The sequence below is a fragment of the Echinococcus granulosus genome (genome assembly GCF_000524195.1).
Source record: "Echinococcus granulosus chromosome Unknown EG_S00023, whole genome shotgun sequence".
Taxonomy (NCBI): domain Eukaryota; kingdom Metazoa; phylum Platyhelminthes; class Cestoda; order Cyclophyllidea; family Taeniidae; genus Echinococcus; species Echinococcus granulosus.
Window position 1 is genome coordinate 450770 of NW_020170403.1, and position 24614 is coordinate 475383.

The following is a 24614-nucleotide window of genomic DNA, read 5'->3' on the forward strand; positions in this document are numbered from 1 at the left end:
TCCTGGTGATGAGGTCGCTGAGATGGCAAGCACGAGTGACTCACGAGTGAGGCAGAAGGCGTTAGTCACGAAGTGTGATTTTATCCTGGGGAGATAACAATTATAAAAGACATGCCGAATTTGAGTTAGTAATCTTGGAGATGAGAAAGCCATGCGTTTGCCAGAATACAGAGGAGGAGTAAAGCGATTATTGCTGCTGGGAGCCTTTAAAGGTTTCCCCGACAGCTTCTACCTTTGTAAACAGCCCTCAGAAACGACTTGAGCGGTGCATGAATAGCAGCCTTGGGGAAGCAATGGCTGTAAGATAACGATTTTGGCCCACCTGATGCTTCACTGGCACTGAGCTACCACGGAATGAGGGAATTCAAAAAAGGAGGACTTTTGGAGCCGCGGCGATCGTTGCCAAAGATCCTAACCTTGAACTTTGTAAAATCGACCTCAAAATCTCCAGCAAAAGAGCTGCTTAAGGTAGACCTAGTTACTATCTGGCAACCCGGCATCTCCCAATATTGGAGGAAATGGAGAATGCTCCAAATGGGCAGCTATACAATTAGCAAGAAGGCATAAAATTTGGATGTAGATCTGAGAAACTTCCTCAATCTAATATATTAGTGATTGGTTTCACTTTTAGACAGTGGGTTATTAGTGAGGTGACTAGTGCATAACGGCTCCTTACTACAGAAAGTCTGACTCTAAGTACTGTTTTCCAACTAAAATCTGCCGATGCAACTTGCCGATAAAGTAACTGTCTAGGAATAGGTTAGAAGCACAATTATCATTCAATTGAGGCGCCTTCATCATAGGCCTGAGATAGCAGAAGCAGAAGAAAGGTCATGTCGATTGCCAAGGAAGACGTTCTGAACAAGTCACCAGATGTCTGCAATTACATCCGGTAAACAGTAGAGTGATAAAATTTTACCCAATTATTTTCTGCAGGCATTATCAAGCCTACACTAGATCGCGACACATTTTATTCTTTCTGTCGTCACGCTATTCTCCATCCTGCTCACGACTATTTCATTTCCAGCTACTTTGAACCCGCATATCATCTTATGTCCGTTAAAGCTATCAGATGCATGTGATTCACCCTTGTCTGGCCCTTCAGGACACGAGGTGAACTGGGTCCCTCAGCTACAGCTACACGCACGTAGGCTTGGAGAAGGTGCGGTGTGTGCTAGCAGAACGTAATACTCAAGAGTAATGACAAAGATGGTTCAGGAAGACCTGTCGACACATAGACTTGAGAATAACAAGTCGATAAGAGGTCTTAGAGATGTCTAACTTGAGTACTGGTGAAACTCATGGTTTACGTCCACACAAACCACCAGCTCGGAGGGAGAAGACGTGGTGGCAGCTAAGGGGCTAAGCTTTAACAGTGGATAAGAGAAGCTGGGTTTGTAATAAAGAGAGGTTGGTTCTGCATCTCTTTTGTCCACTCTTGGAACGTGGGTGTTGAATTTTAATTTGCTTGCCGACTGACAGGGCAGCTGACTGCTTATGAGGCGAAACAACTGCGGTAATTTGGTACGCCTATGCCAAATAAACGAACGCAGCGTCGAGTACCCCTAGCCACTTCACAATTCTAAGGCAATTCCCATTTCAACCCCAGAAGATCATGTTTCATTTGAGAGTGGATAACTATACGAACAAGCGGTCACTTGCTGGACATCCAACAACGACTGGGACCAGAATCTACTGGATGCAGCTCGAACGTGCAAAGAACTGCATTCTCCCCATCCGCCTGATTGTACTTCTCCAAATGATAATTTCTACCCCTTCTTAACATTCAACAATCACATGCGAAGTAGAATAGATGCTTTGGAAGTAAAAGTGAGAGAAACGGAGGTACCCAAGGCTATTATAGATTTCCTATTTCTATGGATTACAGACTGCCAGGAATGAAATAATGGTAAAATTTTTGAGGGTCTTGAATCTCTATTATCGAAAGGGCAAAAAATTATTCCCCTACCTTATACCAGAGTTATATTTAATTCAGCACTCTGTTTAAGGACACGGATCTATCCAACTCGCTGCGATCAGCTTCTGGGTCGGTCACCTGAAGCTATGCTAGTGGACTTTAGGTCGTCTGAGAGCTGCGACCCATGCGCGATTACTATGTAAGATACAGGACTGACCAGGCGGAACTTGAACATCAAGCTGGTGGATAAAAGTTCTTAGCCAAAAAATTTTAGGCACTAAAAGTAGCGCAATTAAGTAACCATAGTTTGATAGGCAGATATGGTAAGTTTCTTGCCTAAGGAAAACCAATGGACCCACTAAAAATGCCACGGAAATGCGACTAATCACCTTGGCAGTAAGGTTAATGTTTGTGTGTGCCACTAAGGTCATCACTAGATCGCGATGTAAATGGGGTTAAAAGTAGAGCCAAGGAATTCTTGATTAGTAACACTTATGTGACTGATATATAGACATCTAATTCCACTTTGGTCCCTGCAATTCTGGCAAGAGAAGTTTGATTTGAGGCAAGTGTGAGAAACTGTTTACCGTTTTTTGATGAGTTTAATTAGTGTAATAGGAAAAGTCAAGGTTAAGTCTGTCTAGTCATTACAACCCTTAGTTTCCCCTATTTCCGTCACAGTTTTGAGTATCATATAGTTGCCTTCAGAACATTTCTATTAGCATTCCACAAGGCTCTTTTTCAAGTCTACAAAGTCTGATTTTAGACAAATGTGCAAAACAAATTAACAGATAACTCGAGTTTTTTTATTAAAGGAGATTCTCGACCAATCCTATTAAGAATACTTAAATCCTCATTCATTTGATTGGCCAACACACCTCAGCGCAATAAAAGGTGCATGCTTTTAAAAGGGCAATCATATGCCATTCAATCAGATCAAGAAGGCCAAAAGTTTTTCTTCGGCATCTTTTTATGGTCTGGAAAAACACTTACCGATGATCGTTCCTAACTGAATGAAAAACTTGTTGGCGTTTGATTTTTTTCTTTGATTTAGGGGTGAAAATATGCCACTTATTTTTCGGAAAAATTCATTAAGAATTAATCGAGCGATTACTTGAGATACATAAAAGTGGTTGTTTTCTGCTTGAAAATTCACTGAATATCCACAGCATAGTGACAACTGAGAAAAATTGCTACTTGCAAAATGTAAGTAGGGTTAATTGTTTTGCACTTAAAATTTATTTTACAATTAACTAATTGTGCCAATTTTTCATATGGAACCAATAAAAGCAACCTAATTTTGTTTTCATGAGCACATAACTTTAAGATGAGCGAATGGTGAATATGGGGATATCAAAAAACAGGAGGGGTATAAATATAGGAATCAACAAACATAAATCCTTCTTATTTTCTTTGAACGCTTTTTTCCTTCTTACATATTTAGTTATCGTATATTCTGAAGTTTTTTTAACAGAACTACTTTTGTCGCAGCTAACTTAGACGAATTAATGGGTTTTCAACTGTGATTGTGCAGCATCAATCCAGTTACATGGTTTCATTGTTTTCTAGCACAGCAGTCCGGGGCTCCTAACAGGTAATTTTTCTGGAAATTTAGGTAGCGCAAGTGGTTGTGCGGCACATCTCAGTTCCGGTTAAATGACTAATGTAATAATATTCATTTATAGCGCTAATGATCTAAATTGTTTAGATGCAGTAACATCGTTGGGAGTGTTTTTACAGGTTTAATTACCGACACCTCATTTGGGGTCAGTGGGTTTGTAAACGTGAGCTGACTTTTGTGGTCTTGCAGAATACTCTAGTGGTCCGCCTTTTTCTCTCTCTCTCTCTCTCTCACACACACAACCAAAAGTAAGGCTGCCACGTGGTCTGGGAGAACTAAAATTTTTTAAGGGCATCGAGGAACATACAAGTGTGAAAGACAAAAGTGTGCTCTTACATATGCATATGGTCTGAGAAAGTTGGAGGATTCTTGAGAATACCTGTTTGTTTTACAGAGTCTTCATCAGAATATGAGTGTATGACTTTGGTACATTGCACCTGTTTTGATTGCCGAAAGGTATGCTCTGAAATGCCGATGTGTGTGTGTGTGTGTGTGTATGTGAATCAGCAGCTATGCCAATAAAAATGCATTTAAGCGGGGTAGAATACCATTAGGTGAAAGCAGAGGGCACCAGTGCCAAACCATTGCATGCTAGGCAGTTTACCTTCACATACTTGCACAGGTGCTATTCACTGCTACACATTCTCAAATCAATGCATCTTGTGAGCAGGAGCACAGGCACCACTTGGTGCTACACAGACTCAACTTTGCGTAGGTAGTGTTGTGACTTAGTAAAAATGCCTCTAAAAGCCATCGCTTTGACAAATGAAGTACAGAATAAGTTTACAAGATGGCAAACTTTGATGGAATTTTGGTGGTTATTTGCGTAGCACCCCTAGTCTTTCCTGAAGACGTAAGAAGTCATAGCTCCACGATGTACAGGACGGCTGAGTGGGTGCTAGCATGGCGCGGAGGCTATACCTCTGAGCGGAAGTACAGTGGTTGAGCCTTAAGCTGTTCCCACTGCCAAAACTCAAAGGTGAACAAGTTGGTCACGTTTAACATTAGAACCAAATGTCTCTTTAAATAACCCATTCTCACATGATTTGTAACCAACTTAACCAAAAATGAAGGCGCACTGGTCAAGTAGACAATTTCTTTACAAGTTTATTTAAGAGCTGCTGATGTTTTAAATAGGTGTAAGTGCTATTCAACCAACGTTGTTCCTTCTCCCAAAATTTCCTGATTGGCTTTTGGGGCAGTTTTGGGATTTACAGCTTTCATCTTACATTATTTTAATGATTTGAAGCCTCGTTCATTGGTGAGAACACTTCAAAGTAAAGAATCTTTTCAGCGTTTTGACTGAATGGAATGTCATATGCACTTTGCAATCATCTAAAGCGGTGGATTTTGTGCAATTCTCAATTACAGGCTATACAGCGGCCCATTCGACCACAAGTGCCACTCATGGTATGGCTTAATTTTCCCAAAGTAGGCGTCATCCAAAGACCCAAAGATTCTGCGATGATATCGTTCGTCGCTAACTGCACGTTCCACATCTTTAGCTGTAAAAATATAGTAAAGAGACCACAACTTTCCTCTCAGCAGGCACAAGATTTAAAAGAAAACGTGGTATTGCTGCTGACACTATACTTACTTGCCTTCCACCTGTAACAGTAAAATCTTTTTGAATGATCTACTGAGATAACTCGGTACCAATCCCCTCTATTCCCTGTCCTTCAGGGGTTTTAGGTGCCAACTTAGACAGTGACAACTGGAACTTTGTCAAAATCGCCTTGTCGGTTGTTTTTCATTTTGATCAGGTCTGTTAGCCGCGCATCCACATTGCTGTTAAGATCAAAATCTTCAGATAAACCAACCCCAATAATAAGGTGCACTTCCTTACTTCAACAAAACACAATTCCTTTTTGTAAAATAAAGATTTATGGCGATCTCTTTTTCTTGAAAGCCTAAGTTTACTGTGCCACCTACTTCAGCTTTTAACAGGCTTTACGCCCAAATAAATCGTGCAACTAAAACACGCATTTTCCCAACTCATTCTAAATCCCAATCACATGATAAAGTGCTCAAAAACAACAAATTAAACGTCTTTCTGGGAATATTATTTTCAAAAGGTATTTTTCAATAAATAAGGCCTTTACTACAACGTGTGCACCCAAAAGAAGTTCCTTTTCCACGAAAACATCAGACTCCGGTCCCTCCTTGAATGGAGTGATCAATCCTAGATTAGTCAACCATAAAACATTATTTCATCGAGAAAAGGAACCGATTTCCACTGAGTCGCAACACCTTACAAGTTGGCAGTAGTCCTGCCTATAAATGCAGCTATAAAGGCGATGAAGCTCCCTTCAAGGAGATATGATAGACGTTGAGCCTAACTTGATTGCTCACTTTCACAAGAATCGAGAGAGCACGTTCCGGAGTTGGCTACATGTAAAACAGCCACCAAAACGCATGAGTTAGTGGCGCTACACCAGTCTGAAACGCATGAGATTCGCATAAGTGCGTGGGATCATTTATTATGCACCTACTGTATCACTCAATTTCGTTGATCGGTGAGCCTGAGGCACAACTCTGAGTCGACAAATCGAAGAGCTTGATTGCGCATGCAGGTGTGTAAGTGGCCCTCATCTCGCCAATCACAAGTCACCACATGACCTATAAAACTGAGGTGACAGCTCTGTCAATGTTTAGTCCTCCAGTTCTCCAACATGCGTGAACTTGTTCACATGCAGGCGGGGCAATGCGGTAACCAGATCGGTTCAAAGGTATCTCTACTCCTGATAGCTTTCCCAACTTCTCGATTCATGCCTAACTGCCATTCTTTACGCTAGTTCTGGGAGACAATCTCACAAGAACACGGGATTGACGAGATGGGTTCCTATCATGGAGACTCGGATCTCCAATTAGAGCGCATTAACGTGTACTACAACGAAGGCCAAGGTGGCAAATACGTGCCGCGGGCCCTCCTGATCGACCTTGAGCCCGGAACTATGGATTCGGTACGATCAGGTCCGTTGGGCAAGCTCTTTCGACCGGATAACTTCATCTTCGGTCAGAGCGGAGCGGGCAACAATTGGGCAAAGGGTCACTACACTGAAGGCGCAGAGTTGATTGAAGAGGTGCTGGACGTCGTCCGAAAGGAGTGTGAGGCTTGCGACTGCTTGCAGGGCTTCCAGCTATGCCATAGTCTCGGTGGCGGCACAGGATCTGGCATGGGTACTCTTCTCATCGCGAAGATCAGAGAGGAGTATCCAGATCGTATTATGACATCCTTCTCTGTGGTGCCTTCACCTAAGGTTGGTTGGTTTGGAAAGTCACTTGGCTTATCAGTTGTGGGATCACTTATCTTAGTCAGCTGACAAGAGAGGATTGTAAATTTGAATTTTTTTATTTATTCCTTGATTAATGCACCTAATGAAGTGTCGCGATTTAAATTAGATAGGAATGGTTCAACATAACCTAACGCCCCGACTTGTTAGCAATGGGGTTTTTTATTTTCTACAATCTCCTATTCGTTCCAATGCTGTAATATCCACCCCTATCTGTCCATTCATTCATCCACCCATCAGTTTTATTGTAGGATTATACTAAATTCTGAATGTTATTAAGTTATTCTTGTTACATCAGATAAAGTGCTTCACCTTTGTCATTTAGCATTTTGCATCTTCGGCGAAAATCCACCCTTGTCCATTCAATACCACTCAAAGATAAGAGGTTATGAGCAACTTAATTTTTCCTGGCCATTTCCAGTTGGCTAAAAAAAGAACACTAAAAGCTAACTGTTGTCTAACTCAGATATAACAATCAGCAATTCACAGGAATGCCACAAAAACTTAAAATGTTAATCTTTAGCAGGTGACCAGCCCTTCTAAATGAAGAACTTCCCTCAAAATAAATGCTGTCGGTAAATTATAAAAAGGGTGGCTTTTTCTCTATCAGAAATTAAAGTAATGACGAGTTTGCCTTACAATGCAGGTGTCGGACACGGTGGTTGAGCCCTACAACGCCACTCTCTCAGTCCACCAACTGGTGGAGAGCACAGACGAGACCTTCTGCATCGATAATGAGGCACTCTACGACATTTGCTTCCGAACGCTGAAGTTGCCCAACCCCAACTATAGCGACTTAAACCACCTGGTTAGTCTGACTATGTCAGGTGTCACCACGAGCCTCCGATTCCCCGGCCAACTGAACTCTGATCTACGAAAACTGGCTGTCAATATGGTTCCCTTTCCACGTCTGCACTTCTTCGTACCCGGCTTTGCGCCCCTCGCCAGTCGAACCTCGCAGTCCTACCAAAGCTGTACGATTCTTGAACTGACACGACAGATGTTCGACGCGAAAAACATGATGGCAGCGTGTGACCCGAGTCATGGCCGCTACCTCACCGTTGCTGCCATGTACCGTGGAAGGGTGTCCATGAAGGAGGTGGAGGATCGTATCCTGGAAACCCAGACTCGTAATTCCACCTACTTTGTAGAGTGGATCCCGAACAACGTGAAGACCGCAGTATGCGATATTCCACCAATCAACTTCAAGGTAGCCGGCACGTTCATTGGAAACACCACGGCGATACAGGAATTATTTACTCGTGTCAGTGAACAATTTTCAGCCATGTTCCGTCGTAGGGCCTTCCTGCACTTCTTCACTAGTGAGGGCATGGATGAGATGGAGTTTTCGGAAGCGGAGTCGAATATGAACGACTTGATCAGTGAATATCAGCAGTATCAAGAGGTCGGAATAGATGACGATTATGGTGAAGAGGGAGAGGCGGCTGAAGAGGAAGCTGCTCCAGAAGAGTAATATGAAAGAATGCTATTTTGCACCGTGTTTTAACAAAAACGCATTCAAGGTCTTTTTTTCAACGAATTATCTTGGGATCAGATATTTGCGCAAAAGATTTGTTGTTTTCCACACCAGACTGAGGTCTAGCCAAGCAACTGTTCACAGAAACGGCTGAAATGGTAACTTTTGTGTTAAGGTAAAGATAAAGACGCTAAATTTGACTAGTTCTCACGAGAAAATTTAACAATTTGCTGCATGCCTTACTCAGTTTTAATGTACTTTGAAAATTACCTGAGTGACTAGGTGGGAGGCCGATAAATTACAGGTAAATAAAATTATATGATTTTGTATCCGAAGGCATAGTGTACGATTGACTCACTTTTAGTCGAGTCATTGCGTAAAAACTCGGTAATTGCTTTTCACTACTGTTATGTGCCTTAGGCAGGCTGCAAAAATTGGAAATTCGATTGAAAATCACGCGGGTACAGACACAAAAATGTCGCAACAGGAATGGAAGATAAGAAAAAGTTGATATTTCTGTCGTAAAATAATATAAGGGCGTCATTTTACAGCTGTCTAGGATATGATTCTTTAGCTGGAGACAAAATTGCGGGGTAAACAACAAGTATAAACAAGCATCAAATCTCGATTATCGTCAGGAAAATTAAATACTTTACTGGGCTTTCACAAAGACTCGATATGTCTCCTTTAGCAGACTTATAAGAAAAAAGTTTTATGCCTAATCATGAGAGCATAATGGCGGTGGGCCGCAAGATAGGTTATATAGGCACTTGGGCGCCATGGATGGTGCGTATTTTAGTACACTCCTTGCCGTATTAGGCCTGATTGTAGTTGTCTTTCCCGTTGGTCTTATACATTAAATAAAACACAAAATTATATGGCTGAGCTGCTAACATTGACTTTAGGCAAAACCCCAGCAGTCCTGTTACAGCCAAATTTGATACAAACGGGAGAAAGCGGGAACAAAATTGCAAAGCTTATTTTCAAAGTCTTGGAATGGCTAACTTAAAAGTGTTCTATAGTGACCCCATATTTTGTTTTGCTGCGTAGAAAGGCATCGGTGTTCTTCAGACTCTGCAGGGTGTACTTTTGCCTGTCAGAGCCCCCACAGCTTTTCATCTGCCAATAGTAAATTGCCCTCCTTACTGGTTCGCCTTTTAACAAACTGAAAGAAAACTCGTGACACTACAGCTTTATAAGCAGGAAACGCCTAAAAGCTTGATTAAACACCTGCCTAATTGACGACAAAATACTTTAGCAGGATACTTAGTGAATGAGCTAAGGGTTGTCGTACGCCTGAACTTTTACTCACTAATTTAAACAAAATTCATTATTTAATGAATCATATCAATATCAAATAATATGCTGGTTAATTATTATACCCCTTTTATTACGTGTTTATGTTTGTAAAACATGTTTGCTATGTCAAGGTCAGGTATGGCCACGGTTTTGTATCCCCTGGATGCGTGTTGGAGCTGGTAGGGTTCTCTCAAGTTCTGATTTATTTATAAGACATTATCAATTCTATAAACTATGTTATTTTTCCATTTGCCTATTCTATTTTTTGTGGAATTAATTAGAAACACTGACTACAACTCGTTTTGTTCGAATGGATTTTAGGAGGCGTCAATCGCATTTAAATTCATTCCATCCCCAATCCGTTGTTTTACAAACATCTATAGATAAAACCGTGGATCTTTTAACGTGACAAGTATTATGTTATATATTTGGGGACAAATGCTGACCCGTTAACACCTTTGAACATTTTTGTGTTCCTGAACAAACATGCATAGATGCATGCATGATTCTTGCTTAGGAAAAAAAGTGTTTTTTAACATTACATGATCAAACTGTAAAACATATGGGGACATTTTGATGTTGAATCGCCACAAATTTCCATGTATGTCTTCCAGAGACCTAGGATACCGACTTTATATGTGAAAAGCAGTATGCTGAAGACGCATAGCCTCGTTCCTGGTTTTCCAGATTTAGCTTTCAATGTAATGATTTTGTTGTAGCATTTAATCCTCTTCTGGTGGAGCGGTTGGAGTCAACTGGATTTGAGACTGTTCGTGTATAACCACAATCCTTACATCAGCAGTTATAGGAATAGGAACTTCTGGATCGGGGTTATTTATTCTCTAGGGTCTGCACTATTTACTTTGTACGTATTTTGGGACTTTCGAACACCGGCAGTTTCCTTACTTTAACATTGTCTTCTACATAAACAGCTTAGAAATGGCAATATCTTTTAATTCTCATAAAATATTGTGATGCTGAATGTGACGTATCTCTGACACCGCTTTGTATGGCAATCCATTTCCAGTTTTACCAGTTGACTCACTCGAATTTATCTCAAATTATTCAATTTCGTCATGTCTGACTTGTCCTAACACTTATAAAGTCACACCGACATTACAGACGTCTTTTGCGGATTGGTCACATGCGTTTGCAATGGGAAACTTTGCGATCTATCAGCCTTTTTTACACTCTCACAGAAAGCCTCATTTTAATCACTATCTTACCTAAAGCGAGTATTATCAAAGTTAATTGGAGGAGAGAATTCCTTCCAAATCCCTTATTAGTGGCAAAATGCGAGGCATCGAACACGCTTTAAATGGGAGCAAACCTCCGGTGATTAATTGCGATATGATACTTGTACACCTACACTTACAAAACTGCAAATGCAATAACCATTCTGTTCGACTCTTCGTTAATTTAAGTCCCCGAAATTGAGATTAGCTCTTAAAAGGCAAATGCACATTCACAACTGTTTGGCGTACAATAAAAATGCTGTGGTTAATTTTTCAGGGTTTTTTTCTTGGATTTGCATTTATCGATGCCATTTCTCTTAAGATCTTGTTCTTGAAGTATCCTCGAGTTTCTTATTTGACAGATATCCTAAAAACCACATTGACCAGACTTTTCAGTTACTTTAAGTAACAATAATTTAGTGTAGGTGGCAAACAGTATGGATATTTGCACCCTTAGAATGCCATCGTTCCCCTAGATGGCATAAACACATAGAATGTTTAGTTGCTTATTTACACCCTCAGACACAAATAGTCATTCAAGGATATCAGAGCCTATTTTGTTTTCTTTTATTTCAGATCACGGGGTCATGCTAAAATGGCGACAGAGTGCCCCGAATTGGACTCCAGGGAGGCTCCCGTTCGACGTTCATCATCGAAGACCTTCAAGGGAATTATCCGCATATTTAAACCTGATGTGACAAAGACATCCAATATGAAAATACGGATACCCTCGTTCCGAGAAAACCGGAAACACTATTCCTCCACACAGCAGCAAGGGCAGCTGCTGCAGGAGCCCGAAAACCTCTTGAAAGAAATCGTGAGTCGCCTCGCTCTACTATATGTTAAATGCCACTAACATTCCTCATTACAGAAGGATGGTGAGTGATGTCCATTTGTGAACGGCCACCAATCAACAAGATTAAGCGCCTCCTAGCATGCCTTTTTCTGCCGTAGCCGAGAGTTACATTGTGTGTGGTACTTTAATTATTCCTTGCCTTTCCATCACACCCTGAAACGCCATTACAAACTGTCATTTATTAACATTGGTGGACTTCTAACTACCTGTCGAAGGGCTCTCATGGATTTTTTATAGTTCATTTTCCGTCCATAGATTAAAAAACGGAAATCTTGGACTTCTGTATTAAATTCAATAGCATATAATGGCGACTTCTCAATATGCCTCAAGCCGTGCTTGAGAGTTACATGAATGTTGTATGAACCGGTGTACTATTAATACAATTTTCCGGCTCTGATTCTTGTGAGCTTCAGTTATGAGATGTCTGATTTGAAAAGGCAGTTTTAATATCGTCCTTGTTTCCCGCTCACCTCGTGATTAGGCAGAAGACCTACACATGGCCTGAAATAGCAACGACATTGTGCATAAATTAACCACCTACATCACGAATCACGCAAATCCACTCAAGCTATAGAGTCACAAGTTGGAATTGTCATTAGCTTTGATGTGATTACTCTGTTTATTATTAAGATTTCTCATCACACTCAAAATTGCTTTAGAAAAGCGGCAAAATTGATGCTAGATTATCCTCTCACAGGGCGTCACGTGATTGTCCTAACAACAACAGCTTTTGCCTCAAGCAATACCTGTGTGGATGTCATTAACTCTAACCTTTGCCTTGAAGGTAAATTTAGCCCATTTCTGTCCACAGAAACAGCACCATTAGCAGTGGTTGTGTGTGCGTATGCGATTAAACCTGCATTTTAGGAGGACAGAACATGACATGTTTGCCTTCTTTCACTGCGTCGTTTTGTTGTACTATGCAAAAGTTTGACGCTGTAGTGTTTGTGTCTGTGCATGTGACCTCAGCGGCAATGCAAATTTGTGCCAAATTGCGCACCTCTCCAGCTACCCCACTGAGCCACCGGTTGCGCTACTGAAAGAATTCAGCGCCATAGGGTCTGTTACACAGACTGTAGTAGGGCTTTGGGATTGCAAACTCTATACACTGGGCCCACCGCATGACTGTTCGCCGACACACCTGCTTCCTTGGAATTGTGAACTCAATTTTATCGGTAAAGCTATCTTTAAGGACGTTGTAAAACGCAAATAGTACGGCGATAGAAGCAGGACTGGGTGATAGAGCATGAGTGGGCCAGCCACAACCACGCATTATTATTATTATGGCGACCAAATTGCTAGGCTGAAAATGTTCAATAGGTATAGGCGGTCGACTTGTCGGCAGCATTGTCGAAGCTGACGTGCTGGCCTAGGTTGTCTCGTGATTGCGACTGTAGTTATGACTTTTGTCTTTTAATACACATTGAATTACTCAAGCTGTGAGTAACACGCACTTGAAATACGCTTTTAGAAGTGTGAAAAACCCTCATCAGGGAGTAGTGCCAGACACAAGCTATTGATATTGCTTTATAGAGAAAAAAGTCCATTTTGCCTGTCACCACTTGATTCCGTCAACTAAAGAGATTTTAAGCTGGATTTTACTACGAAATTTGGAGTTCCCCAAACCTATGCCAATCTGAAGGAAAGGGTGTTGAAGTGCGTGCATTTTTTGAATTTAGCCGGCACTGGACTTTCAAAAGTTGAAGGCGGATCTCTATGTGGATTTGGCCTACACCAATAATCTGTTGCGACAGCGAGTACACCGGGACAACTTGACAAATCTGGTGGCTCAAATCACCGAGTGTCTGCGGCTTATCCGCTGTCGGGTCGCCACTGCGGCTGCCTACATCCAGACAGATGGACTTTCCACCCTCCCCACCTCCGTGTCCGTCTCAAATGCCGTCTCCGGGGCAGCAGCGTTCAGGTCATTGACCACAGCTTCGAAACCTGAGAGGCAGTATTACAGGTGAGTTCGCATTTCTCATCCTCTCTTGGGGGGAATTCTGGAGAAGCGTGGGAATTCTCTTCTCCGTCGAAAATTTGCCCAGTTTGGCGGAATGTTATTAGCTTTCTTCTTAGTTAACATTGGACCGATTACTCTCAAACTGGATCGCTAACACAGCCAGCTATTTTTTTTTCTTCAGGGATGCAGACAGGTTCATTGCCTTCTTTCGTTTCCAAAACTCGTCCAAGATTCTCATCCCCAGGGCAAAAGTTTTTTTGGCAATTGGACAAATCGGCTGTTTTTTTTTATCTGAAGGACGCTGGCTTGCAGACAGCAGTTTTTGCAATTTCTATCTGTGTTGGAAGTTGAAACAAGTTTACTTGGGGGGCGAAGACTCGGTGAAACGATGGTAATATTTAAAGTGCTGATTCTTCTAACGATCATCAAAGGTAAGTAGCCAAGGAACTTTAAACGGTTAGTTGTAAAAAAAAGTTGGGTAACTACAAAAGGCTTCGTAGAGTCTTTAAGTTGTTTAAATAATCGCATGACACTGCACAATCTATTCCTTTTCCCATGAGACACAGGCTCACTTCGAGGTCAAGGTGTTTTGGGGCTTGAAGGCAGAAAAATCGAACCCTAACCACCTGTTTCTGTCCCATTTTTATTCTTTCAACTCCGTCTTCGCTTTTGCATTTAATTGGCAAGAAAAGTTAGTAATCACTGTTAGAAGTTATCGTCAGGGGAATACGGGGGATGAGGTGCGGCGGTGTCCTCCTTCCTCCCATCTCCTTGCTGGTAGGTTTGGCGGCAGTATGCAGTATGTGGTCTTGAGTTTTTTCCATTAATAGGACTTTCCTCCAATCGCGTGACTACTCCTGGCCGTTTCATCCACGCATTCGCATTGTCTCAAGTAGATAAATATCAGCTTTAATGGTTGTTTTGTCTCCAGCAAGCAACCCATTGAGCATACACGATGTGTAGTCACCGGGAGTGTGGGTTTTTCGGGAATAAATCATAATATATTTGTTCCCCAAACGAACGCCACAATACAAATACCATTTCTGACAGCGAACAATCTAAAGACCCCACATTTCTTACAAACCAGAAGAGACGAGAACGAATTGATGTTCTTGAGAGCTGATGGTCATCTGTCAAGGCATGAGACTGGAACCTATTTGCTACATCACCAGACTGAAATACTTTAACCCCTTCTTGGCGGGGCGTCTACTGGGCAAGCTCCATATCACATGCCTCATGTTCAACCGCTTTTTCATGACGCGAGGGTTCATGGTAAAAGGACAAAGGTAGAGAGAGCACTTTGTAAACCCTGCATGTAAACAATCGCATGCATTTTAAAAGTTCACACACCTTACAAGGTGCCTTTGGAGTGGGCCGCATCGAAAATCAAAGGAGTTTTTTGATGTTTTTTTTGTAGTTTTGTACCTCTTTATCCCTTAGCTAAAGAGCTTCTTATCAGTCTTGGCTCCTGTTCGAATCGAAGCCATTTAAATCTCTAACACAGTGACAGACAGCTGTTTAAGTTACTGTGATAGAAAAGTCCACGTTTTTAATAGATTGACTGACACATAACGAACAAAGTTTGGTCTTTTTTGAAAACCCTCCCTTGATTGGCTTATTGGTTGTTTGATTGATTGACATTAACGCTTCTGCGACTCATAAACACACGACTATTAAAAAGAGGCGACCAGCGAAACGATGTCCTTTTTGTCTTGATGGTTCAAGCAGTACTTGGACAAGTTTTGCATTGTTGTACATCAGTTGTCCTTGATGTGGTTTTGTCGACAAAAAGACGAATTGGTGGACTTGAATCCTTGGTGGCAGGAGCAGAGTTCAAGCTGACTCGAGAGAAATTAAAAAATGACTCTTACCACATAGAAAATTGAAAAGGAGTATTTGCTGAGACATTGTCCCCTTTTCCAAGTTTGAGTGTCTTTCTCTGTGTTGGTGGATGTATTAAAAGTTGTAGCGAAGCAGAAGCGCTGTTATTACGGTACGTTCCCACCACAACGACATCGAGCAATTTCGATGTGCCTACCTGTCATGTTTTTGTAAGGATTTATTTATTGCTCTGTCTGGGTCAGTCAAAGAAGTGAACTAATTTCATTCTTTTTATGCCAATCCAGTGAAAATCGGGTGATTCTCGAGGCGGTAAGTCGGTTTGAGAACGCCTACGTGGCGTTTGCTGGTTGGTTGACGGAACTGGCGACGCTCAACCCGCCTCCGATGGAGGTGCTACCCGTCGCCTTGGGCGGAGAAACACCAGCTGGACAGCCCTCTATGAATGCCTCCACCCCCGCTACTACCACCACCACCGCAAAGAAAAGCGGTCTTCGTGTCACTCTCCCTCTACCCCTCACCCGGCCACCCTTCCTCTCCTCCTCCTCCTCCTCCTCCGCCCACTTTCCTGACTCGCCTCGCGCTGACGGCGTTGTTACTCCTGACGACGTTGGCGAGGTTATGGCGCGCGGCAACGCCTGCTTCTTAGCCATTCAAACTGCCGCCGAGGTGAGAATCCCCTCTTGGTGCGCGATTTTCGATAATTTAAGAAGTTGGTGAGGTGGGAGACCTTTTGTCTAACCATATTTTTCACCACTCCCATCTACTTTCCGGAGCTTTAAATAACTACTGAGACGAATATAGCTCTTTATTTATCTCTGTCCTCAATGTGGAGGTTGTTTCTGTTGCTGCAAGAATGGAATTGTCCCCTCACTTCTTTCACAAAGTCAGGCTTTTCGTTTATTTTAGTTGTAATTACCCCTGTTTCACGTGTAGATTCTTTTCCTTTAATTTTAAACCGACTTTCTCTTGCGTTTCTGCTCCTTCTACCCAAAATTTATGTTCCTCTGTTACATAAATCACTTCCATTTTTTCGCCATTCAAATTGTACAAATTTCTCGCAGATTAATTATACTGCTTCACGAACGATTCAGGCGACTGAAATTCTCGGTACTATGCTCTGTGCAGGGATAAAAACAAAAGAGATTGGGCCAGCTAATTCTTTTGTGTTTATCTCCCATCTAGTGCAATACCAGAATGTAGAAAACCCTTCTTGAAAGAGCCATAAACTGCCTTGTTTTGTTTCCTGCCAAGCAAATTCCTCTCAAGTGACCGCTGTGAAAATTCCATGTTGCTACCAATGGCAGCATTGGAACACTGAAGGTATTTATTTGCTTCTAGAGATTCCTCTTTACATGAAGTCACCAAACTTTCTCATGCATGTGCCCTCCTCCGTGGTCCACTTACCTCTTAGTCCTGCTGAAAATAATGTGGAGTATCTGTGATCCAGATTACGAAACCCTTCGGAACTTTCACATTGAAGTATGGAAGCGTACCTCCTAGACACTGTCTGCACTCTCAGGTGATTCTGGTAAACAATCCATCACTACTCTCCGATGTTTACATTACAGCAAGAGGTCTAAGTACCGAACAGATGCACGGTGCCTATTTGGATGAGAATTTTTTGTCTCTGTGAATAATCGTGCCAGCTTCCAACAGCCCGACGTAGTCGTTGAATGCTGTGGTCGTCATATCTTGGCTAGGAGGTTTTGTAGCTTATCATGTTTCGTGCAACAAAATGTTGTAGACTGGGAAGCTGTATTCCCTTCCCTTTCCTTTCTCTTTTTCGACCATCTCAGTGGATGAAGTCACGTGACTTGGATGATTCACATTCCCCTCCTTTTCTATAGTTCGTCCTCTTTGCCATCCTTGATTGACGTCTTGCATTGGAATGTTATGAGACTGAAAGGCGTTCTGCCTCCAGAGTCAATTTGCATAGAAGAATGGCTCCTAAGTCGTGACATTTCACTTGGTATATTGAGAATGAACTTGCAGTCTAGTGCCGCTGTCACAGCATCCTCTAATCAAGCAGAGATGGTAAGCAAGGTTAGCGTCGGGCGACGCACACGCAAACACTGCGCTCTTGTGGTCTTGAAGTAACTGGAGGTGAAGGCTGTTGTGTAACCGCTGCCGGCACGCCAACAAACCCCGTTTGTGGACATTGGTCTGCCATTGACACGACGTTCCCGCCCCCCACACCTCTGCTCCTGTTGCTTATGTCAATGGCACCGGTTCCAACGGTGGGTGATTCATGCTTTTTCACGTAGAAGAGGCTACATTCATCTCTCCAAAACACGCATCTGTTCAAATTAAAAGGATTAGTCTGGTCAAACGGGGACTTTTGAATTTTGCCTTTTAGTATAGTTCATACACTGGTCAAAGTCGGCTAGCTTTCCCGGTGTCCAAAATGCGCTAACTTTTTGGAATCGCAAATCATTGTGAATGATTACCTTCACCATCCCTACACAGTAAGGTTATGCGCGATCCAGCTCTTAGGGTCAAGCCGAATGACTGCTGTATAATGGGCCAGGAACCACCAAGACCGGGAGCATTACTGACTTTAGATAAGAGCAGATATCCACGATCTCAGATCTAATTCTTGGATTACAAGGGACTGTGTTATCAAGCACTCAACTACTGTTACTTCCCACCTTGATTAACAGTGCCCGGACTTAACTGGCCCACGATGTGTGCACGAAGAAGTAGTGTAGAGAGGGGCAGTTGCAAATTGCCTCCGTAATTGTGGCTATGACGTTGACCTCGAACGGACTTCGTTTGTCTCGAGCCGTTTCAGGAACAAAAGGATGGCCGGCTAAAACTGACAGTTCTAACAGTTCATCCTCTCCTAAGTTGTGCCTATCTTCTGTCGAAGAAAATGAGGGCAGCAGCAACTCCAGTCATAAATTGTCAAACCAGACGCTAGTCTCCCTCAAGTGTAGGAGGAATTGCAATGAGACAATTCAAAATTTTATTGAAAGGCGTAATTGGATTTGCCAAGTCACTAAGTACTGGGAGATTTTCAGCCTCTGCGAGTGCTCCATACAGACTCGAACACATAACTTAGGCTCACCACTTGCGATCGTAAGATGCTTTGTCTCCCTTGGATGTAGACACTCGCAGACCACATCGTCAGGATAAAGCGAATTTCTATGGCAGTGAGAACCCTCCTTTCGTTATTGTCTTTCTTGTTCACTTTAAAAGATTCCTTATTCAAATGACAAGAGGTGGAATCATTGGTTGGGTACCGTGAAATTGATTACATGATCCATATCTTGGTAGTCTTCCTCGTTTTTTGATCAGATTAAGCTCCACACTATCTATTAATTGTCCTTCTGGACAAAAAGCAGGCTACTTATAACCCAAATGAGGTTATAGTGGTCACTTAAACACTTGACTTTCCTTGTCATCACTCAAATAAAATCCGTACTCTTGTATGAACTAATACCAAGCCATTCACTCCGTAGATTAAATTTTAGGAATTCGACAATTAAATGGATGAATTTTGGGAAGACTTTCGAACCAAAGCTTGGTTCTAGCATTGGCTCCAGAGTAGATCCCTCCGGGCTAATTTGGAATCATCCACAAGCGTCAATGGCACAAGGGTCTTGATGACCTTTAGTCGCACAGAATTTACCACGAGGCACCTCGTTACATGCCACTTGACTGGCATTCCAAAGGTTAATTTTTGGGCACACTTTGCCATTGGTACCAATTACGCGTAATCTAGATATCTTTACCAGCCTAAATGCAAGGCTATGTCCGGTACACTCCTTTATTTCAGCCATTTCTGTCTTTCCTCTTTCTCCCAGACTTTTGGCATCCTCGCATCTCCTTTTAACCGTATTACTTATCTATCTTCGCAACCCACTTCTCTCCGTCAAAGAGACCACCTACATCAAGCACATTAGAGGCTCTCAAATAGTGTGATTCAAAAGAGATCTTTTTCAACTTCAGAAATAAATCTGCTTGTGATTTTGTGTACTTTAGCAATAACCCATCGCCGAACAGCCTTTTCGATTGGATGAATTTTCGGGAGATGTTTCCCCATAACAGCAATCATTGGTACCACAGAAGCGTTACGTTGTGATTGCATTAACTGACAAATCAAGGGTCAGGAAATGCTGTCATAGTATTTTCTTCCCATTTACGGGAAAAAATGCTTCCTTGCATTCAGTGGACTGAACCTCGTATGCTTCGTTATTATTTTAATTTTCTGTGCTTAGCTCATTAAAGCCGATTGGGGCAAAGCTTGCTACCTACCATATGAGCTTATTCTAGGTGATAACTCGATTTGCCTTTAGTTTAAAACACCATTTCTCTCCTTTTTTTAGTCGCTATTCCTCAGCTTGGAGGCTTCGGGATGCACACGGCCAACAACACCACAGGCTCTGTCGTGTGTAAACGGAGCGAGAAGTCCAATGTGAGTTTGCGTCTTTGTGGAATTATGGGAACCAACACCTGTAATTGCGATAATGGGCGTCGGCTTTAATTATGTCCCCGCTCCCGCCTCCTCTTTTGCCCTTCGCCCTTCCTTTCCGCTAATAATAGGCCGTATAAATGGAAGTGATTAACCATTTGGTGTCCTTCTGCAGATCGGAAAAGAAATGAGTCTTGCGAATTGATGATGCGCCTTCTGGTACTGTAGGGACACGGCGAATGGCTGCGCACATTGTGTGATTTAATGGCGACAAATTGTCCCGTATCTTCCTTCCTTTCATGCTTCTGAGAATATGTGTGCATAAACACCGTGGAAAAATGCCGCTTAGGGAAATAAAGCACTAATTCCATCAAAAACCGTGTTTGTAAGTTCGGAAAATGTGTGAAATTCTCACGATGCACGCAAATTCACACTCTTTTGTTATACATTATCCGATAAAACACCGATTTTCTCATACTATGCTAGGCGTGGGTGGAAATTCTACGCTCTCATGTTAAAAGATTACCGAAACACATGGTGGGTCATAAAATTAGCAACAAGAATACACTTTTAAATGAGAAATCGTTAAGTGGACAAAAAATGCATAAAATCTTGTGTACTAATTTCTCACTAAATCGTTCCTCATTATTCGCATTAAACAGTTCAATGGATTAAGTAGATGCTACTTACAGTCTTGTCATCGTTCATGATGTTATCGGCGTAACCCCCTTTGCAGGGTAAAAGTCAAACAAACCGGATTCTTGTCGTTTCGTTTCCCCCGTGTAACTCCTCCATCGAACAGCAAGTCAACCAACGGGTCTGCAGCGAATTCTACTCTCCCACCGACAATGTCGTCAACAGACATTGCACTGAAGGGTTCCAAGTCTCCACATGGTGGCGGCTTGACTCTGGAGGATCGACGTCTTCTGGCACAGTTGTGGTCACAAATGGAACCCACGGGAGATAGTCCCCCACCACCTCCACCTCCTAAACCTCCCCTTTCTCTAGAATCACCTCGCTGGAGCGCTGGTGAATCACTAGCTGATCTGCCTCCCAGTCCCCTGATAGACTGCCTTGAACCCGGCTACACTAATGTCCGTGCCGACGCCAAGTTGAACGCCTATCTGCGCTCCCTGGCAGAGGCCGTTCAGCTGACCTCCATCACTAACGGTGGCAGCGGACAAATGGAAGAGTCCATCTACTCCAATATTGATAGTCCTGGTGCGGCTCCACCATCTCCAATGCCTCTTCCCTCACCTCCTCCACCAGACCCACCTCCGAGAGGTGGATCTAAGCCGAATGGATGGTAAGTCTTCCTCTTTTTCTCACACAGAAATCCATTCTCATGAGCCGAGATACACCTCGCGGTGCTGTTAAGTATTAGTGAGTGTTTCCTCCCATGAAACTTTAATTCTCACAATCTGTGCTCATTCGATTGGCTGTCGAGATGATCGTCGAGAAGCTCACCAGAGAAACTTGGAAAGCATCCATGTGGTGTGTTCACTAGAGGAAACTGTGTGCTGCTAGATTAGTATGTTGCCAAAGTTAAGTGGTCATAAGGTGCTCAGGTAGGCATTCCTTTTCCATAGCTCTTCATGCCTCCTTCACTCTGTCTCTTTCCTCTACAGCTTTGGCTTTTTGCGTGGCCTTGGTTGTGCCTGCATAGCTCTACCCTGGAATCCTCCCACCATTCAAAGGTCTGCGTTCACCAAACAGCACCCTCTATTTTTCTGCCCTGTCCTACTGCTTTTCGTGCCTTATTTGTTCTTGCTTCTTCCCCACTTCTTATGCATATTTTTGCCAGATTTTGACTATTTATTAAGGCCAATTTATGTTGGTATTTCAAAAATTCATTGTTATGGAAATAATCTATTTTTTCAAGAAAATATCCTATTTCCATCTTGAAATTACAAGTTTTCTCGCATTAGGTCAACGCTGATAAGGATATGACCATCCGTCAGACGTAGTCAGATATAATGAACCTCGGATGTATTTGAGCGTCGATTAATGCAACCTTTTTAGTTCTCCTGATTAGATAGCTGCTCGAGAGCAAATGTACTAACCTGTTACTTAAAAATCCACTCAAAAAGCGTCAGATACAGATGCTGAATAGCACTGACATTGCAGAATCGAGCTTGCATTGTTTAGTCCATACCACTTTAAATACCAACCTGAGTATGTGGGTCTGGGTGTTTTAGTTTTGACTTGAATTCTCTGAACTTGCCCCATGCGGACGACTCGGATGCAAGCGAAAAGGAGAATGCGGATCGGAATGCAGAGGACGAGGCAAAGGAAGAGGCAGAGGTGGAAAGTAAGGATGGACTTCATAACGGCAGTGGAGGAGGGCTGCGTCCGGGACCGCTCATCTGCACTTTGAGTTCGAAGGCGGTCCCACCGCCGCCCCCACCTCCAACTGTTCTGCCAACCACCGGCACTAGTCCCTCTCACAACTCTGCCACTGGTGATCGAAGCACTGCGCAGGAAGTCGGTGCGAAGACGAAAAGCGGACCCTCTAGGAGTGGCTCTTGGGAACCGTTGGACTTGGTAGGTCCTCTTCACCTCCTTCATATTTCTTATCAAGTCACATTGACTGCAAAATGCGTTTGAATTCTCACTGACGAATAAAGATGATAAATGTTGATCTTGTTCTTCCCTCTGAACATAAGCACAAACCATCCGAATGTATCCAGGTGTTAGTGGTAAGGCTTGTCCGCCCTCTTTGACAAGATAACTGTCGCGAAGTTAGTTGCCTTTTAGATTTTTCATGTAATGTAATCTACTTCAGCATCTGGTGGCAATTATTTAGTAATTATGAGCTGACGACTTAAAACAGGAAATATTTTTTCTCGTGGTCCCACCAGTGAATGAACTCGTTCAAAATATTTACACATTAAAGCAGAGCCTAAAAGGGTATTAAAAACCTGTGAAATGAAGTTTTTTCCACTTCCGGGCTTACTTGGTGATATGCTCCGTTTCTCACTTGCCCAATTGCCTTTTTTCTCTAGACTCAAGTCCACTTTTTCCACCTGTGGATAGCCCTTTTTACGGGGAACATTTCAATGAAAAAAAAGTAAATTTTATTTCTTTCTTTTCAGAATTTACCCCTCCTAGGTTTAGCAGTCGCCAGCCAATTACGGCATTTCAGTAAAAAAATTATGAAAGTGATCTGACTTCTTTTTTATTATTCCAAGCATAAATGCTTTTATAGCCTCTGAAGAAAACAAAATTTGCTTAAAAGTTTAGATTTTGTTTGCTTGTATGGGTTCCATCTAATCTGACATTTTCAATCTGAATTGATGCATCGTGAGACCGAATTTCACATGAGATCGGTGCGACAAAACATGGTACAATCCGATCCCTCCTTAATCTTAATTGATATGTCTGAGTAAACAAACCATCTTGTCATTAACTGCATTCGCATGGATTTCCTCCTTCAAATCCTTGTTCTTCTGTAGCCCCTAAGTCTTTCCCGAATGCAAAAGTAGTCATAATACTAAGGGGCAAAAAAAGTTTTGTCGATATACAGGTGAGCTGCGGGCTACTAGCATGGCCTGGAGGAAGTACAAATGCGGAATCTTAAGTGCTCGCGATATCAAAACGAAGAGTTAAACGAACAACCAAACTATTGCATAGTCTTCTCCTCTTGAGAGTCGTCCCCGGCGCTCCTCTCGGTCAACCTCTTGCATCGGCTATCACAACGTAGTTGGTGCTGTAGGAAAAAAACATCCACGAACTAACCGCACCAGTCATCAAATTTGCGTGCAAATGCGAGGATGTCTGATTGCAAGGTCACTGGTCCATCTTGGCAATTTTGCTGAATCTGGAGTTTTATCCTGCATAGAAAGTGTACTGAGAGAAAGGGGATTGTGTTGGCTCTCTTGTGTGTCTATCGCTAGACGTAAAACCGTTGCCTTACAGGCAGTTATTTGATGAAGGACTAGGCATAAAATAGTTTTGAGGAGGTAATGGTTCGCGTCCAATCCTCCTTCCCACTTTGTTCTCACTTCAGTGCTGTTCAGCTATATCTATCTGGATTCTATCCAGCCAGTAGGGAGGTGGAGGAGGCACCGCATTTTTTCCAAAACTTGAGCTACACTTTTGTGTCTTTTATGCGACATTAAATTGTCCCACAGGTCCTCCTTCGGATCAAGTATAAATATCCTCAACTGAGTTGTGAGATCACCCACCTTTGTAGTGTGTCATTTGCACTTTTCTCACGCTTGTGTAAATTTTTCTTCGAGGCACATGTGTTTAGACAATAACTGTCAAATTTACATCTCACGTACTTTACGCTACAATGGTAGTCGTCATTACTGACTTTCCCATTGACATTGGCCTGTGAGCATGCCTCAGTCAGTTTCCCGATGAAAAGCCTTTTTTACCTTAAACGACCAAGTTGCCTCTGAAGATGCAACAAGATTTATGAGCCTGGAAGACGCCTCATAAGGAGCTATTACCTTGGAATCATATTTGTGGGAGATTGGAAAGACTCGTGTAGTTTTGCTTATCATTAAAACAAGTGTATTTTAACTACACGGATCTCATCTGATTCTGAAAGTTCCCATTGGCTGTCCCAGTGATTGTCTTTCTGCACCGACTATTGCGAATTGAGGCAAATTGTATGACAGAAACGAAAATTATGCGATATTTTTCCGCGATTGTGCAGCTCGTAAATCGCCATGGGCTTACCTACCAT

The 24614-nt window shown here is 42.5% G+C and overlaps 1 protein-coding gene across 1 annotated transcript; it reads left to right on the forward strand. All coding sequences in view use genetic code 11, as the record gives it.

Moving 5' to 3' along the window:
* Positions 1-6211: 6211 nt before the first annotated feature.
* Positions 6212-23088, forward strand: EGR_03991 (Tubulin beta-3 chain; the record flags this gene model as incomplete). The annotated part of the gene is made up of 10 exons (XM_024493240.1): positions 6212-6268; positions 6335-6799; positions 7479-8302; positions 11420-11660; positions 13379-13665; positions 15789-16170; positions 19833-19921; positions 20655-21224; positions 22117-22462; positions 23014-23088. The coding sequence occupies 10 exons, from the start codon at positions 6212-6214 to the stop codon at positions 23086-23088; spliced, it is 3336 nt and encodes a 1111-aa protein (XP_024352339.1).
* Positions 23089-24614: the final 1526 nt, after the last annotated feature.